Below are 15586 nucleotides of genomic sequence, written 5' to 3'. Positions count from 1 at the left end.
GGCTTACACTCTCTCGGCTTGACTTCACGAACGAAGATTTAAGAAGGGTGCAGTAGTCCACATCTGCTGCAGGCTCGCTGGTGGCTGACAAGACCAATGCGGGACGGGCAGATCTGGCCACAGTGGCTGCAGGGAAAAGTCTTATTTGGGGTTGGTGCTGTAGCAGTGCAATTCTTCCTCAATCGCCTTTTGTCCTCAAGACCAGCTATGCGTGCATTCTCAAAGGAAGAGACAGCCTGGTGGATGGTGTGCCTCCATGCTTTGCGATCTGAGGCTAGGTCAGACTACTGGTGATGGTTGATGCGACAGGTGCCAAGGGATTTCTTCAAGGAGTCCTTGTACCTCTTCTTTGGTGCCCCTATATTTCGATGGCCGGTGGAAAGTTCTCCATACAGAGCAATCTTGGGAAGGCAGTGGTTTTCCATCCTAGAAATATGCCCTGCCCAGCACAGCTGCGTCTTCAACAGCAGTGCCTCGATGCTTGTAACCTCCGCCCTCTTGAGGACTTCAGTGTTGGTCACAAAGTCACTCCAGTGGATGTTGAGGATGGTGCAAAAGCAGCGCTGATGAAAGCGCTCAAGGAGTCGCAAGTGATGACGGTATAAAACCACAATTCGGAGCCGTAGATGAGGGTTATCATCACAACCGCTTTGTAAACATTGATCTTTGTGCCTTTTTTCAGATGCTTGTTGCTCCACACTCTTTTGTGCAGTCGGCCAAATGCACAGTTTGCCTTTGCCAGCCTGTTGTCAATCTCCTTGTCGATCTTGGCATCTGAGGAGATGATGCACCCCAGGTAGCTGAACTGCTGGACTGTCTTCAGAACTGTCTTCAGAACTGATTCACCCACAGTGATGGAGGGTGATAATCTTCCTGGGGTGCAGGCTGGTGGAGGACTTCTGTCTTCTTCAGACTAACTTCTAGGCCGAATAGCTTGGCAGCCTCTGCAAAGCAGGACGTCATATGCTGCAGAGCTGATACCGAGTGGGAGATGAGTGCAGCGTCATCAGCAAACAGTAGCTCTCGGATAAGTTTTTCCATTGGCTTGGAGTGAGCCTTTAGTCGCCTCAGGTTGAACAGGCTGCCATCGGTGCGATAGCGGATGTAGACACCATCATCATCATCTAGATCTACTGCGGCTCTTTGAAGCATCATGCTAAAGAAGATCGTAAAGAGAGTTGGCGTGAGAACGCAGCCTTGCTTTACACCTGTGCCTATTGGGAAGGGCTCCGAGAGGTCGTTGCAGTGTTTGACTTGGCCTCGCTGGTCTTCATGTAGCTGGATGATCATGCTGAGGAACCTTGGGGGACATCCTAAACGTTCCAAGATTTGCCACAGGCCTTTCCTGTTAATGGTATCGAAAGCTTTGGTAAGGTCGACAAAAGTCACATATAGACCCTTGTTCTGTTCCCTACATTTCTCTTGGAGCTGCCTGAGAACAAATACCATGTCGGTGGTGCTCCTGTTAGCTCTGAAGCCGCACTGGCTCTCTGGGAGTTCTTCTGCAATGGTGGGCACCAGTCTGTTCAGGAGTATTCTAGCAAGGATTTTGCCTGCGATGGTACTGCATTGGTTAACATATAATGTCTAATAATTTCTACTTTGTTTCAGGTTTCTGTAACCCTTGTTCTATTATATTGTTCATTAGATGTCTCATCCTATTGACTGCAGCAATCTGTATTGTGAAATATGACCTGAGTCTCAGTGAAAAAAGTGGACTATAAAGTAAATACATTTTACTTTAGCTTTTTGGAAGAAGGAGAGACATGGCACTGACCAGAACCTACAGACACCTCATTTAGTATTGCGTAAGATTTTGGGGAGAGGTAGGATAAAAATGTCCTCAAGGAACAAATACTTTTGCCCCAGAGGGCAGTGGCACAAATTAACCAAACCTATAGAATGCTAAGCAATTGATCTGCAAAAGTAGGAAAGCAGCTTATTATTTATTACTTCAGTTTGCTCTTTCCAATGCATGGATCTCTTTTGCCATCTGGTGGAGTGTTTGGAGTACTGGTGCCTGACAGAATTTGCCATCCTGACTCCATTAGAATCTTTGGCAGACTCTGCTTAACTGTGAAAACACGGAGGTTTGTCTTAGGCAAAATCCAGACTATCTGTTTCAAGAAGTATAAATTACTTTAAGAATACCTTTAATGCTATGCAAGAAATTGCTCTGCATTAAACTGAGCTTAAGGAAAGATAAGAAAGGATTGCTGTGACAGCATCTTGCATGGTGGTAGGAGGTTCCATTTAAGAGAGGTAGGGGGCTTACAGCATTAAAAAGTAACCACAGTGCTCCTTTTAATATTTGGCTGGAAACTGCTGCCGGAAGATTGTTGCCAGTGCATTGAACCTTTGGGAAACCAATTGACATTCTTTCCTGCTTCATGCTCCATCTCATTAGAATGCATTAGTACATGTGTTTCCTCTTTCTGACACAGGATGTTTGGTTAGCAGGTTGTTTTCTTTGCAATGCTCTTGAAAGTTGCAACATGGCCAGTTTCTTGGCTCAGAAGAACAGCCTGATTAATGTTCTCTTTGTCTTCCCCAATGTATGCATATTCTCCTGGGGATACTTCTTTTCAGATTGCTGTAAGCAACAATTATACTGAACATTGGATGCTCCAAGTGGAGTGATTATAAAACAGATCTGGGCAGTAGCTTCAGCACGAACGTTTATGTGTAAAGAAACAGCTGTGAACAAACAGATTCCTCCTCTGATATGCAGAACTACACTAAGGCCACCAAGGCACATGCATTTGGGGAAAATTCCACTGGGACTGGCTTATGTGGAAACATGTCTAGGAGCTGCATGGGTCCCACAGAGGGGTTCTGCATAAAGCTGGGGGGGGGGAATTATACTTCCGCTGACATATAGGATCGCTCCTTAGCAGCAGCTTATAGTTCTGAAATCAGCTAGTGAAGCTTTCTGACAGCATGGAGATAAGCACTGTCATCTGTTAATGGCTGCAGCTTTGTGGCAGAAAGTGCCATCAAGTTGCAGATGACTTATGGCAACCTCATGGGGTTTTCAAGGCAAGAGGCATTCAGAGGTGGTTTGCCGTTGCCTGCCTCTGCATAGCAATCCCGGACTTCCTTGGTGGCCTCCCATCCGAGTACTCTCCAAGGCCAACCAGGCCTGTAGCCAGAAAATTTTAGGTGGGAGGGGGCCAAAGGAGAAAATTTTAGGTAGGGGGACTGTGAGGCCCAAAATGACACCTGACTTCATGGGCTATGAGCAGGACTTCACTGTGCTCACTACTGAGATCATGAACTGTATCAGGAAGGTGCCCAAGCTGCGGAGGGGGGGCGGGCTTACGAAAGAAATGATGGAGCTTGTCTCCTTCTTGAGCAATGTTGCACTTGTTCAGAGTGGTGGTGAGCAAAGGGGGCAGATTGAAGGTCCTCCAATGGAGGGGACATAAAGCTGGAAAGGGGGATTGAATGGAGTGGCTTGACCCCTCCTGGGCCCCTCTGTAGCTACAGGCCTGGGGCCAACTCTCCTTAGCTTCTGTGATCTGACAAGATCTGGCTAGTTTAGGCCCTCCTGGTCACAGGTTGCAAGTCAAAGTCACAGGAGCCAGTGAAAACAGGCCTACTGAGGTACCATACAGAAAGTCCATTGCTCCTTGTTTTCTCCAGGGCTACAAAACTGAGTCTCCTTTTCCTTATCTTTTGTGCTGACTAGCAGTGCTGATAGAGTGGTGCATCTCATGTTCTCCCTCTTGTAGTGACACAGAGGATGCCTCAGGGTCCTTTGTATAACAATATTGTATACAAATGTGTAAAGTTATGACATTGGATATTCTGATATTCTGGAACATAAGAAAATCAAAGTTAGAGGCCAATGGGCACCTTTTAAGACCAATAATGTTTTATTCAAGGTATGAGCTTTCATGTGCACCTTGAATAAAGGTGCCACTGGACTCCAACTTTGTTTTGTTACTTCATACCAACATAACATTAAATTATCTGCAAGATAATAGTGCAGTTCTAACCTTCCATGTACCCTGCTCCTAGCCACCTACAGTCCTGTTCTTTTAATTAGTCAGCTTCATCCTGCTAACCAAGATGCAGACTCTTAACCAGTGTTCCCTCTAAGCTGAGTTACTGTGAGCTAGCTAACAATTTTTTAGCCTCCAGCTCATATATTTTTGTCTCAGCTCAGGAAAAAATGGCCGCAGAGCAAACTAATTTATGTAGTAGCTCAAAAATTATAATGCCAGTAGCTCCCAACCATAATGCCATTAGCTCACAGAGTAGAATTTTTGCTCACAAGACTCCACAGCGTAGCTCCACAGACTCCACATTACTGACAGCACAATCCTAAACATCCTTGTAAGCCCACTGACTCCCATGGATTTAGAAAGGTGTACCTTAGCCCTGACCTGAATGGCCTAGGCTAGCCAGATCTCCTCACATCTTGGAACCTAAGCAAGGCTGACCCTGAGTAATTCTTGGAGGGGAGAGGAGGTATGAAATGGCAAACCACCTCTGAACATCGCTCTTAACCTGTCTCTTCCTGTTTGGACTGCCTAATCTGTTAATAACATTTTTGCCACCATAATATATTTAATCATTTCTAGATTTGGATCTTGCCTTTGCATGGCATTTGAAAGATTTTATAGCTACTACATTTTAAATGTATGGATGCCCTTTGCCCTGACCTGGATAACCCTGATCTTGCCAAATCGCAGAAGCTAAGCAGGGTCAGTTTTGGCTACTATTTACAAGAGGAGAACATCTAGAACATAACAACTGTAAATGTTTAGTTTTTAACTTTGATGGTTTTAATTACATTGGTTTTAATGTAATTAATGAATTATATATTGTATTGATATAATGTTTTATATTGTAATTATGTATTTATTATATGTTGTGAGCCGCCCTGAGCCTGCTGCGGTGGGGAGGATGGGATATAAATAAAATATTATTATTATTACTATTGGGGTGGGAGACCTCCAAGGAATACCAGGGTTATGACATGGAGGCAGGCAATCACAAACCGCCTCTGACTATCTCTTGCCATGAAAATCCTATGCAGTCACCATATGTTGGTTGCACCTCGATGTAATTTCCACCACCATGGATGCCCTTAGCTGCTCTTTTAGCATTTGAGCTGTGTAATGATACATCTTGGAGCACAGTTTTTCTGGTTTAAACTCGTAAGCTGCCCTTAACAACCTTGTGGAAGCAGAGTGGAATATTCACTTTTCAAATCAAATGTGATATCATAGCTGTCAAGTGCTACACGACAAGAGCCGTAGAGCATCCCTGATGTTTATAGCAAAACATTACTGACAGCACAATCCTAAACATCCTTGTAAGCCCACTGACTCCCATGGATTTAGAAAGGTGTACCTTAGCCCTGACCTGAATGGCCTAGGCTAGCCAGATCTCCTCACATCTTGGAACCTAAGCAAGGCTGACCCTGAGTAATTCTTGGAGGGGAGAGGAGGTATGAAATGGCAAACCACCTCTGAACATCTCTTGCCTTGAAGACCCTAGAGGGGTGTCATAAGTCATCTGTGATTTGGCAGCGCTTTCCACCACTATGTTCAGGATGGCACTGTAAATGTATAAGAAAAGGTCAGCAAAATTAAGCAGAGATCTCTAACATCAAGCACTACTGACTGTCTGTTTTTATGAGCTTGTTGCCTGATTACAATGAAAGAATCTACCTCCATGGGGTTGCGCTAAAACGACACTCCTCGGGAGTCCAGAGAGACCAGGAGTCCAGCAGCACCTTGAAGTCTAATGATATTTTTTTCAGCACAAGCTTTTCTAGTTGTGTGACGTATGCACTCACAACAGCTATTTGCTTCAAGGGCAAAGAGGGCAGAATAGGGAGAAGTTACAAGAATTCATTGTAAAACAAGAATCAGGCAAAGAGTGATGAGTCCATTTGGAATAGGTGAGAGAACTACACCTCCGGTGGCAGACATTTCAGTCAAGCGGACTGCCCCATCAGAATGTCCACTCTTCCCTCCTGTTCTTAACACTGTAAAGAAACTATCTTCTGTGTGGCATCTGATAAAACCCTCTTTTTTATATATTTGCTGCCACAGCGTCACCTTTTTCTTCCCAAAGCCAGAGGAGCAAACTAAATGCCAGCTCCACCCATCAACCCATGTCAGACGATGGGATCTCAAATTAACCAGACCTTGAATTGTTGCAAAGTTAGGCTTTATTGGATAATCCATAAGCATCAGAACGAAGGAAAATTGAGACTGATACATTGTAGCAGTAGAGAGCATGCTATAAGGGGGGTACATCAAAGGGAACTATACAAAGCCACAATTCTAGACATTGCTGAATTGAGGTGCAAAGATTCACAAGGTCTCCTCTTCTCTTATTGTTACTGTTAGTCTTCCGGGGATGGCCAGGCGGCTGTCCCTGGAGGGGCTTTTTCTTCAAAGGGAAATTTCTGCCTTTGTTAGTATCAAGGGGAAGAAATGTTCACACCAAGCACTGGCAACAATCTACAACTTTCTACTTTGATATGCAAGGTCTTTCTCATGGTTAGTAACAGCGTTTCAAGATGGTGACAGTTCAGCTAAGCATTTTATCTCAGGAAAGTTACATCGGCTGACAACCCCATTCACATGTGCAGAGCATTTAACCCGGGATGCAGATGACAGCCACTATGGTATAGTGGTTAGGCAGGGGTGTCAACTGATCAACTGGCTGTTGTCTGCTTCCTTCTCCCTCTCTCTTGCTTGCTTCTGCATCACAGATTGCTTTGTAAGGCTTGCTCAATCGCACAGGAGCTACAGAGCAAAGCCTCTATTTTTTCTGTTGGCTGAGGCTCCTCCCTTGGGGAGGAAGGGGGGGAGAGGTAGCTTGCTTTGCCCGGCTTTCTCAATTGTACAGCAGAGCTACTGAGCCAAGCCTCTCTTCCTTCTATTGGCTGAGGCTCCTCCCCCTCCTGGACCCCTAGGGAAGGAAGGAAAGTGCCAGAGCTTCCTTTGCCCAATTCCCTGGATTTCATGGGAGAGAGACAAAGAAAGCACCTTTCAGACCAACGAGTCATAATGTTTTAAATATGTTTTAAGTTTAAAAAAAATATATTTAATTTTGTTTGTCTGTGTCCTTTATAACATTTATATCTCTGCTACCAGGCATTCCATTTTATGACACTCATGGCCCGGCCCAACAAGGTCACATTTATGTTGGATCCAGCCCTCATAACAAATGAGTTTGACACTCCTGGGTTACAGTATGGGACCAGGATCTGGGAGAACAACGTTTGAATCTCTGGCTGGGAGTCCTCCGGCCAGTCACACCCTCTCAGCATAACCTACCTCACAGGGGTGTTGTGGGGGTACAATGGAGGAGAGCAGAACAATATAAGCAACTTTGGGTCCCCATTGTGGAGGAAGAAAGCATACAAATGAAGTAAACAAATAAGACTGTGGCCTGAAACTTCCCCTTGCTTGCTTTTCCAAAACCAGCGTGTTGAAGAGAACTCAAAACCTTGAGCTCTGATTCATGTCATTTTGGCTGATCTTAAGAAATTGTATTCTGTGACTTCTGGTTTTGGATGTGGCTACCTGTTTTGCACAATGCATATCCAGAAGAGAGATGGAAGCAGGGACCAGGCAGAAGGGTGTGCGCATGAGAAGAAGCAGCAGCCAGCCCTTTGGCATGAACAGAAGCATCTGATGGGGAAATATCTTGAGATAAAGAGTCTCCCAGGCTGCTGATTTGATATGGGGAAGGAGATCAGCTGATCTGTAGGTGTGCTTCTCTGCCAAGCAAGATCTGTACACAAACAAAATAAGCTACTGTTTACAGTCTCGGATTGTAAGAGCCTCTAAGTATCCCAAACCTACTAAATGCTCCCTTGTTTATGGGGCCTCTTAACCTTAACATTTGGTCCTGCTTTTATGCTTCCAGTTGTTTGTATATCTGTGAATCAAGCAAGTATTACAAAGGAACCACAAGTCTCCAGTGCATGCTCTTCTCTCCTCCAGAGGAAGCCAAGCCCGGGAAGCACTTCCTCTGGAAAGTCTCACTGCTTAAGGACACAAACTTCCCTCACAGTTTTGACCCCGTCTAGCCTGTGGCTTACCTAAACAAAGCATGTTCCTAGGGAATCACCATCCCTGTCTGTTACAGCAAAACAGCAGATTCATTGCAACAAACGTGTCAAATGCATAAGTGTTATCTGCAGCTGGCAGATTTTATACACATCCAGGTTTAGAGAAAAGAGGGTAAGGGTACTCACACTTATTCTAATCTGTGGCAAGGGAGACCTGGGGTTGCCAATCCCCAGCTGGGGCAGGGGATCCCCTGGTTTGGAGGCCCTCCCCCCCCTAGCAATTTTGCCATTCTAACAAATTAGCTGGCCACTTTGGATATGTGAAGACATTGCATCTGATTAACAGAGTTTTGGTGGCCTTCCATGAAAAAGGACGTTTCTGAGTTGAGCTCAGCCTACCACCCCCATTTGTTTAATGGCAAAAAGAAGGGGAGGGAAGCCCCCCGGGCTGTTAAAACCTCTAGAGACAGCCACCTGTCCTTGGTCTGTGGTGTCAATGGATTTTATAGTCGAACTACCAGTTTCACAGGGTAAAACCGTAATGCTGGTAGTAGTGGACACCTTTTTCAAACAAGCACATTTCATTCCCTGTGCGCAGCTGCCAACAGCTAAGAAACTAGCTTATCTGTTTTTCCATCACATTGTGAAACTACACTCGTTCCCTGATAAGATTATTAGCGACAGGGGGCCACAGTTCGTTGCCAACTTCTGGCGGGAGTTCTGCAAATTATCAGGCATAAAACAAGGGTTGAGCTCAGCCTACCACCCCCAGACAGACGGACAGACGGAACACCTGAACGCGCTGTTAGAACAGTATTTACAGTGCTATGTGAATCACCAACAGTCTAACTGGGTGGATCTCTTGTCGTTTGCTGAGTATGGTTACAATAACAGCATGCACAGTTCAACCAAGGCTTCCCCGTTTCAGATTGTAAATGGGTATGAGGGGAAGCCTGTTCCGTTGCTGCCAGGAGGAGAGCGAACCCGGGACCCCACCTCGTTCGAACAATGGTGGGGAAAGTTAGGGAACAGCTGGAAGGGAATCCAAGAGAATTTGGAAACCGCCAAGGAGGCGTATAAAAAACAGTATGACAAATCCCATGTACCCGCTTGGGATTTTAAAGTGGGAGATTCAATATTTGTGTCGACAAAGAACCTCCCGTTAAATCAACCCTCCAAGATGTTGGCGTATAGATTCTTGGGCCCTTTTAAGATCAAGAGGGTGATTAACAAAGTGACTGTAGAATTGGAGTTGCCCAAGATGTTTAGTAAAATACACCCTGTCTTTCATTGCAGTCTTTTGCAAAGAGATCCGGGTGGTTCTTCTTGGCACCCTCGACCACCAGCTCCACAACCTATCCAGATTGGAAATCAAAGTCATCATGAAGTGCAAGATATATTAAATTCAAAGATAAAATGGGGAACTTTGTATTATTTGATTAAATGGAAACACTTCCCAGCCAGCGAAAATGAATGGGTGGCAGAAAAAGATGTGTTGGCACCTGATTTAGTAAACAAGTTTCATAAAGTGTTTCCCAAAACCCCCCGAGGTTGATTTTAAAGGGGGCAGTATGTTAAGCATGGTGAAATTCCATTGATAATTGATTGTGTAAGGGTCCTGCCTAACCTGGTCTGTGAAGCATCATGGAGGATCCAACTTTCTTAGCTTGTTATTCTTTCCCTTCCCCCTGTCTTGCTTTATGGCTATTAATTAGAAGAAGAAGATATTGGATTTATATCCCGCCCTCCACTCCGAAGAGTCTCAGAGCGGCTCACAATCTCCTTTACCTTCCTCCCCCACAACAGACACCCTGTGAGGTGGGTGGGGCTGAGAGGGCTCTCACAGCAACTGCCCTTTCAAGGACAACCTCTGCCAGAGCTATGGCTGACCCAAGGCCATTCTAGCAGGTGCAAGTGGAGGAGTGGGGAATCAAACTGGGTTCTCCCAGATAAGAGTCCGCACACTTAACCACTACACCAAACTGGCTCTCAGAAGTAGTGAGAACTGAAACCAAGTGATCAGCACCTTCCCATACATTCCGGTAAGGACGTGAGAGACATCTGGAGAAAGCAAGGACACAGTCCTGATAACACTATGGGAACATAGACATTTATGATAGTTTATGTGTGAATGTTACCCCGCAACTCCATCCCTTGGAATCCCTTTGAAGTTGGCCTTAAAAGTATTGTATCAATGTGTATTTGGCATTACTCTCAAGAACCTGTTACCAAAGTATCGGACTATCAATAAACGTAGTCTTTGTATCAACTTCGACTCGTCATTGAACCCGCATGCTTGACACCTGGCTCAGAACCACCACCACCCCGCAGACCACAATGGCTGCTGGTGGTTGCCCTTGAGTCGTTCTTGGCCCAGTCTCCCTCACAAGGTTGCTGTGAGAATCAAGGGCAAAGGGGAGGACAGTCAATGCTGCCCTGAGCCTCAAGGTGCTCTTCGTCCCAGTGGGGCTGGTGCCACGCAACTCCCCAGCATGTTGTAGGCTTCATTTCCACAGGGACTGGATGCTGCTTTTTGGGAAGAAACAAACAGCTACCTTTCTCTGTCGAAAGCATCCCTTTATTCTGGAAGACTATTCTGTAATGTACTACCATTTGAAGAGATCTACTCCTGTCTTTTCACCACTATTGTTACCAGGAAATACCCCCATTTTCCCCCTTCCATGCCCCCCCCAATTGGTGAGAATTTGATTTGTCCTATACATCAATCTAAATTATATGCAGGGGTGGTATTAAGATGTCATGGTAAGTTCTTTGCTGGAATTCTGAAAGTGTTTTCTCTCAGTTGCACTGCAATAACCTGATCCCATCAGGAAGATCAGCCATTCACACAAGAACAGTATCACTTCTCCCTCGGCTTTGCCATTAACTCATTTTAAGATTCTTCTTTCTCATCTTTATCTCCATTCTTGCCTTCTGTTTCACAAGAATGCCAACCTGCCTTAACGATCACAAGGTTTTCCCAGGACCAAACCAAATAATTCATGTTGTTTTACCAAATAGTTACCAAATCTTACCTCTTCCATTATCCTGACAGCCTATTTTTAATGCTTTTGTTTCTTTTTCACTCTTTTCTGTTCTCATTTTTATTTTATGAATTATCATATCAAAGCAATCCTTTCTTTCCTTCAGAATCTCCTGATCTGCTCTCAATTCCCGCCCTAAAACTTCTGTTAAATCATCTGCTCCCTTCTCATGTTCTGGATCAGAGCTTCCTTTCTTGGTTCTCATGTCCAAAGTTTTACGCTCAAAGTCACTTGCTAGCATACCCTGAAATGAAGAGACCAGACGAAATGACACGAGTTTAACTAGGATTTATTAATTGCAATCTGAATTTAGTGCACATTCAAGGGACTCCCCACATTGGGAAGGCTCCCAAAGAGGCCAACTGTTGGATTTGCCAGGATTTGGACAATCCCCTTAAGTGTCACTGTCCAGTGCATCAAGAGACCAGTAACCAAAGGGCATGCCCACAAACAAGTCTCTGATCAGTGTCCGAGGAACTGATAAGCAGTGGTTGGATTGTGTATCTGAGGGTTATAATGTCTGGGGAATCACAGCTGAAATTCTCTAATTTGCCTGCAAGCGTAGGGGACTACTGCCATAGCTGCTGACAATAATCCCAGAACATGTTGGCTGGCACGTTTTGACTGAAAATGCTGCTTTCTGAAAGAGGCAGCAGTAGCATTAATAGACCTTCCTCCAAAGGCAGGTAAAATTGCCTTTCTCTCAATGAGATTCCATTGAGAGAAAGGCAATTTTACCTGCCTTTGAAGGTCTATTAATGCTACTGCTGCCTCTTTCAGAAAGCAGCATTTTCAGTCAAAACGTGCCAGCCAACATGTTCTGGGATTATTGTCAGCAACTATGGCAGTAGTCCCCTACGCTTGCAGGCAAATTAGAGAATTTCAGCTGTGATTCCCCAGACGTTATAACCCTCAGATACACCTATGAATTGCACCACGAGGGCTGCAAGTGAGATTTCTCAAGGTTCAAAATAAGACTCAGAAAAGTTCAACAAGCCTACACCCGTTGCACCTGTCTTTCTAGCAGAACAAGATCCTCATTAGTTAGGAGCCAAATATGGAAAAATCACAATACTTAGGGAACGTAAATGGGCCATAACAGCAGCAATGCATTTAGTGAATGTTCTAGGCACAGTCGCCATGCCAAAGGGAAGTACTGTGTACCAATACACTCAGGTACCCTGCCTGACAGATAAATAGCATCTGTGTGCCTCAGGTACAGAGAAACAAAAATACGCATCTTTCAGGTCTAACACCACAAACCATACCTCCTTAGTGAGGAAATCTAAAACAGAGGGCAAAGAAACCATTTTGAATCCCTGAGCATACAGATAAACATTTAATTCATGTAAATCCAGGAGAGGCCTATGGCCACCATCTATTTCATCTATGAGGAAAAAACATGAATAAAACCCCAGGGTGTTTTAGCCCTCAGGGGATTCTTCCACTGCTCCTTTTTGCAATAATTCTGTCAACTGGACAGGCAATTCAGGGAGCTGATTATCTAGAGCAGAACTACCCCTGAAAAGTGGGGGCCATGGCACAAACTCTAACTCATAGCCCTCTAAAACAATACTTAACACCCACAAATCAGTGGTAATAGAACACCATTTTGCAAAAAAGTGGGACAAATGTTAATAAAACCCTGAATGTCCCAAGGCCCCAGTCGCCTCTAGTCACATCTTAGGGGGCTGTTAATATTGATTACTGGCTTCCTTTGGTTGCGGAGGGACACGGCCTTGAGCTGAACCTCTGCGTCAGCCTTAAGCTGGGTTCTTCATCTGTACTGGTACTGGTATTGACGATGAGGATATTGGTAGGGCTGGTAATGTGGCTTCTGTGGTAGATAGAACACTGACTGATAATGAGGACGTTGAGATGCACGCTGAGTGTTCTGCGATGAAGCTCCATATACACTTAAGGAACGGGCTGTCTGCTTTTTTTATGTTAGAAAGAAACTCATCTATGTTCTTGGCAAAAAGAGACTTCTTTTCAAAAGGTAACTCCTCGACCAAAGCTCTTGTATCTAATGGAAGAGTGGTGCTCCTCAACCAGGATTGTCACCTCAAAACTACAGAGGATGCCACGGCCCTGGCGGCAACCTTTGCCGAGTGCTTGCCAGCACTTATTTGTTGTCTGGACAGCTGGACTGCTTCTGTCTGGATTACTTTAGCCCAAGGAGTGAAGAAATGGCGTCCCCAGGGCAGAAGAGGGACATGAGATCAACGGCCAATTTTCTGCCCCCAAGACTTTCCCCTCTGCTCTAGTCAACAACTTTCTACCTCTGCATCTTGAGTTCCTTTGTGACAACCCCATCCCACCTTCTGACCCACCCTGAGCCTGTTCTACGGGAAAGGAAAGGAAAGGAAAGGAAAGGTCCCCTGTGCAAGCACCAGTCATTTCCGACTCTGGGGTGACGTTGCTTTCACAACGTTTTCATGGCAGACTTTTTACCGGCTGGTTTGCCATTGCCTTCTCCAGTCTTTTACACTTTCCCCCCAGCAAGCTGGGTACTCATTTTACCGACCTCAGAAGCATGGAAGGCTGAGTCAACCTTGGGCTGGCTACCTGAATCCAGCTTCCGCCGGAATAGAACTCAGGTCGTGAGCAGAGAGTTCAGATCACAGTAGTGCTGCTTTACTACTCTGCGCCATGGGCCCGTAGAATGTGAGTTCTATGGAAAGGGCGGGCTAAAAATAGAATGAGAGAGAGAGAGAGAGAGAGAGAGAGCAGAACTCAAGGGTCTTCATCTTTAGCTGACCAAGGGAGCTTTGACTCTCAAAATCTCATCTCCTCCCCCCCCCCCAAAAAAAAATCTTGTTAGCTTCTAAGATGCTCCTGGATTAGAACTGAGCAGGGCTGGCCCTAAACTCTCTGACACCCTAGGCAAGGCTAACGTCCGGTGCCCCCCACTGACAACATCACCGAGTCACATGGGGGGCACCCAATCTGTCACCCCAGTAGGCCAGTGCCCTAGGCAATCGTCTAGTTTGCCTTGTGGCAGGGTCAGCCCTGGAACTGAGCTGTTCTACCGACCAACACAGCTGCCTTCTGAAGCTGCAGTATGGTTTTCTGTTCCTTTATTGCTTCTCCTCCTCCCCTCACCTAATTTTGATTTTGTTTGTATTTACAAAAAAAAGGGCAAATAATCCAAATTCTGGGAAAAGCATAAAGCAATAGTTTGCAACAGAGTGGGAAGAACTAGAACAGGGTTGTGAAACAGAAGGCCCAGGGGCTGGAACCCCACCTGCCCAGGCCTCTTTCCCCAGCCTGCAAGGAGGTGGTTTATATGGAAATGGAAGGTACTCCCCCCTTTTATGGCATTCTGTGGGCGGGGGGGGGGGGGGGCGGGATTGGTCTTGCATAATAATAATAATGATAATATTTTATTTATATCCCGCTCTCCCCACTGCAGCAGGCTCAGGGTGGCTCACAAAATATAGCATAAATACAAGGTTACAATAATAAAACCTTATATCATACAACATATAATTCATAATATTTGCTATTACATTAAAAACATTATAATTAAAACCATCAATTAAATAAAACTCTAACATTTTCAGGTGCTATATTCTAGATGTTCTCCTCGTGTAATTTATGATGACCGTATGTAATAGGTTAGAATCCACATTAAGAGAAGGCCAGTTGAAAGAGGGTAGTCTTGCAGGCCCTACCGAATTGAACAAGACTACGCAGGGCCCACACCTCATCTGATAGTTGGTTCCACCAGTGTGGAGCTGCGATGGAAAAGCCCTTTCTCTCCTAGTCTTCAATTTGGCCTCCTTCCGCCTGGGGATTGTCAAAAGATGTTATGCACCTGATCTCAGTACTCTCTGGGGCACATATGGGAAGAGAGGGTCCCTAAAGTAGGCGGATTAAATACATTTACCGGGGCTTTTGTATGTGTCCTTTTCACCGCTAGGAATCCATGGCTTTTGTTGCATTTTGACTGGGGTTGCCAGTGTCCTTTATAAAGTTTCTATTTCCGGTACCTGGGGCGCACACAGGGCTCGCCCACCAAGCGACCTTGATGGCAGATCCGGCCCTTGTAGCAGACGAGTTTAACACCGCCACACTCCACTTGGGCCCCTCCTGGCCTCTTCGCGCCACTTTTTCCAGCTCGCCAGCAGCAGGCTCCACCCGGCCGGCCCCAGGAGGAGGAGGAGAGGGGTGCGCCGGCTCTGGCTCTGGCTCTGGGAGGGGATGCGGCGGCCAGTCCCAGCCAGGGGGCGCGGGAGGAGGGCGGTGGGCGGCGCGCCCTGGGAGGGGCGCGGGAGGCGTGGTGGGCCGGGCGGCGAGTGCGGCTGATGCGGGGCGGGCGGCGGAGGCAGCAGGGGAGCCCGAGCGGCTGCGGGGATGAGCGCCTCGGCCGCCACCGGCGTCTTCGTCTTGTCCCTCTCGGCCATCCCGGTGACTTACTTCTTCAACGCCTTGGCCGCCCCGGGCAGGTGAGCCGAGCGGAGGGCGCTTTCCCACCGGGCTTCGGAAGGCA

General features: G+C 46.1%; 1 protein-coding gene across 1 annotated transcript in view; it reads left to right on the top strand.

The window, feature by feature from the left end:
* Positions 1–15402: 15402 nt before the first annotated feature.
* Positions 15403–15586, top strand: part of TM6SF1 (transmembrane 6 superfamily member 1) — a 34695-nt gene continuing 34511 nt past the window's right edge. The window contains exon 1 of the mRNA XM_060259738.1: positions 15403–15542. Coding sequence (XP_060115721.1) covers positions 15451–15542 — 92 coding nt within the window. The 5' untranslated portion in view covers positions 15403–15450. The remainder of the gene's footprint in view (positions 15543–15586) is intronic.

The sequence above is a fragment of the Heteronotia binoei genome, chromosome 19, assembly GCF_032191835.1.
Source record: "Heteronotia binoei isolate CCM8104 ecotype False Entrance Well chromosome 19, APGP_CSIRO_Hbin_v1, whole genome shotgun sequence".
NCBI lineage: Eukaryota > Metazoa > Chordata > Lepidosauria > Squamata > Gekkonidae > Heteronotia > Heteronotia binoei.
This window is presented reverse-complemented; position numbering and strand designations above follow the sequence as displayed.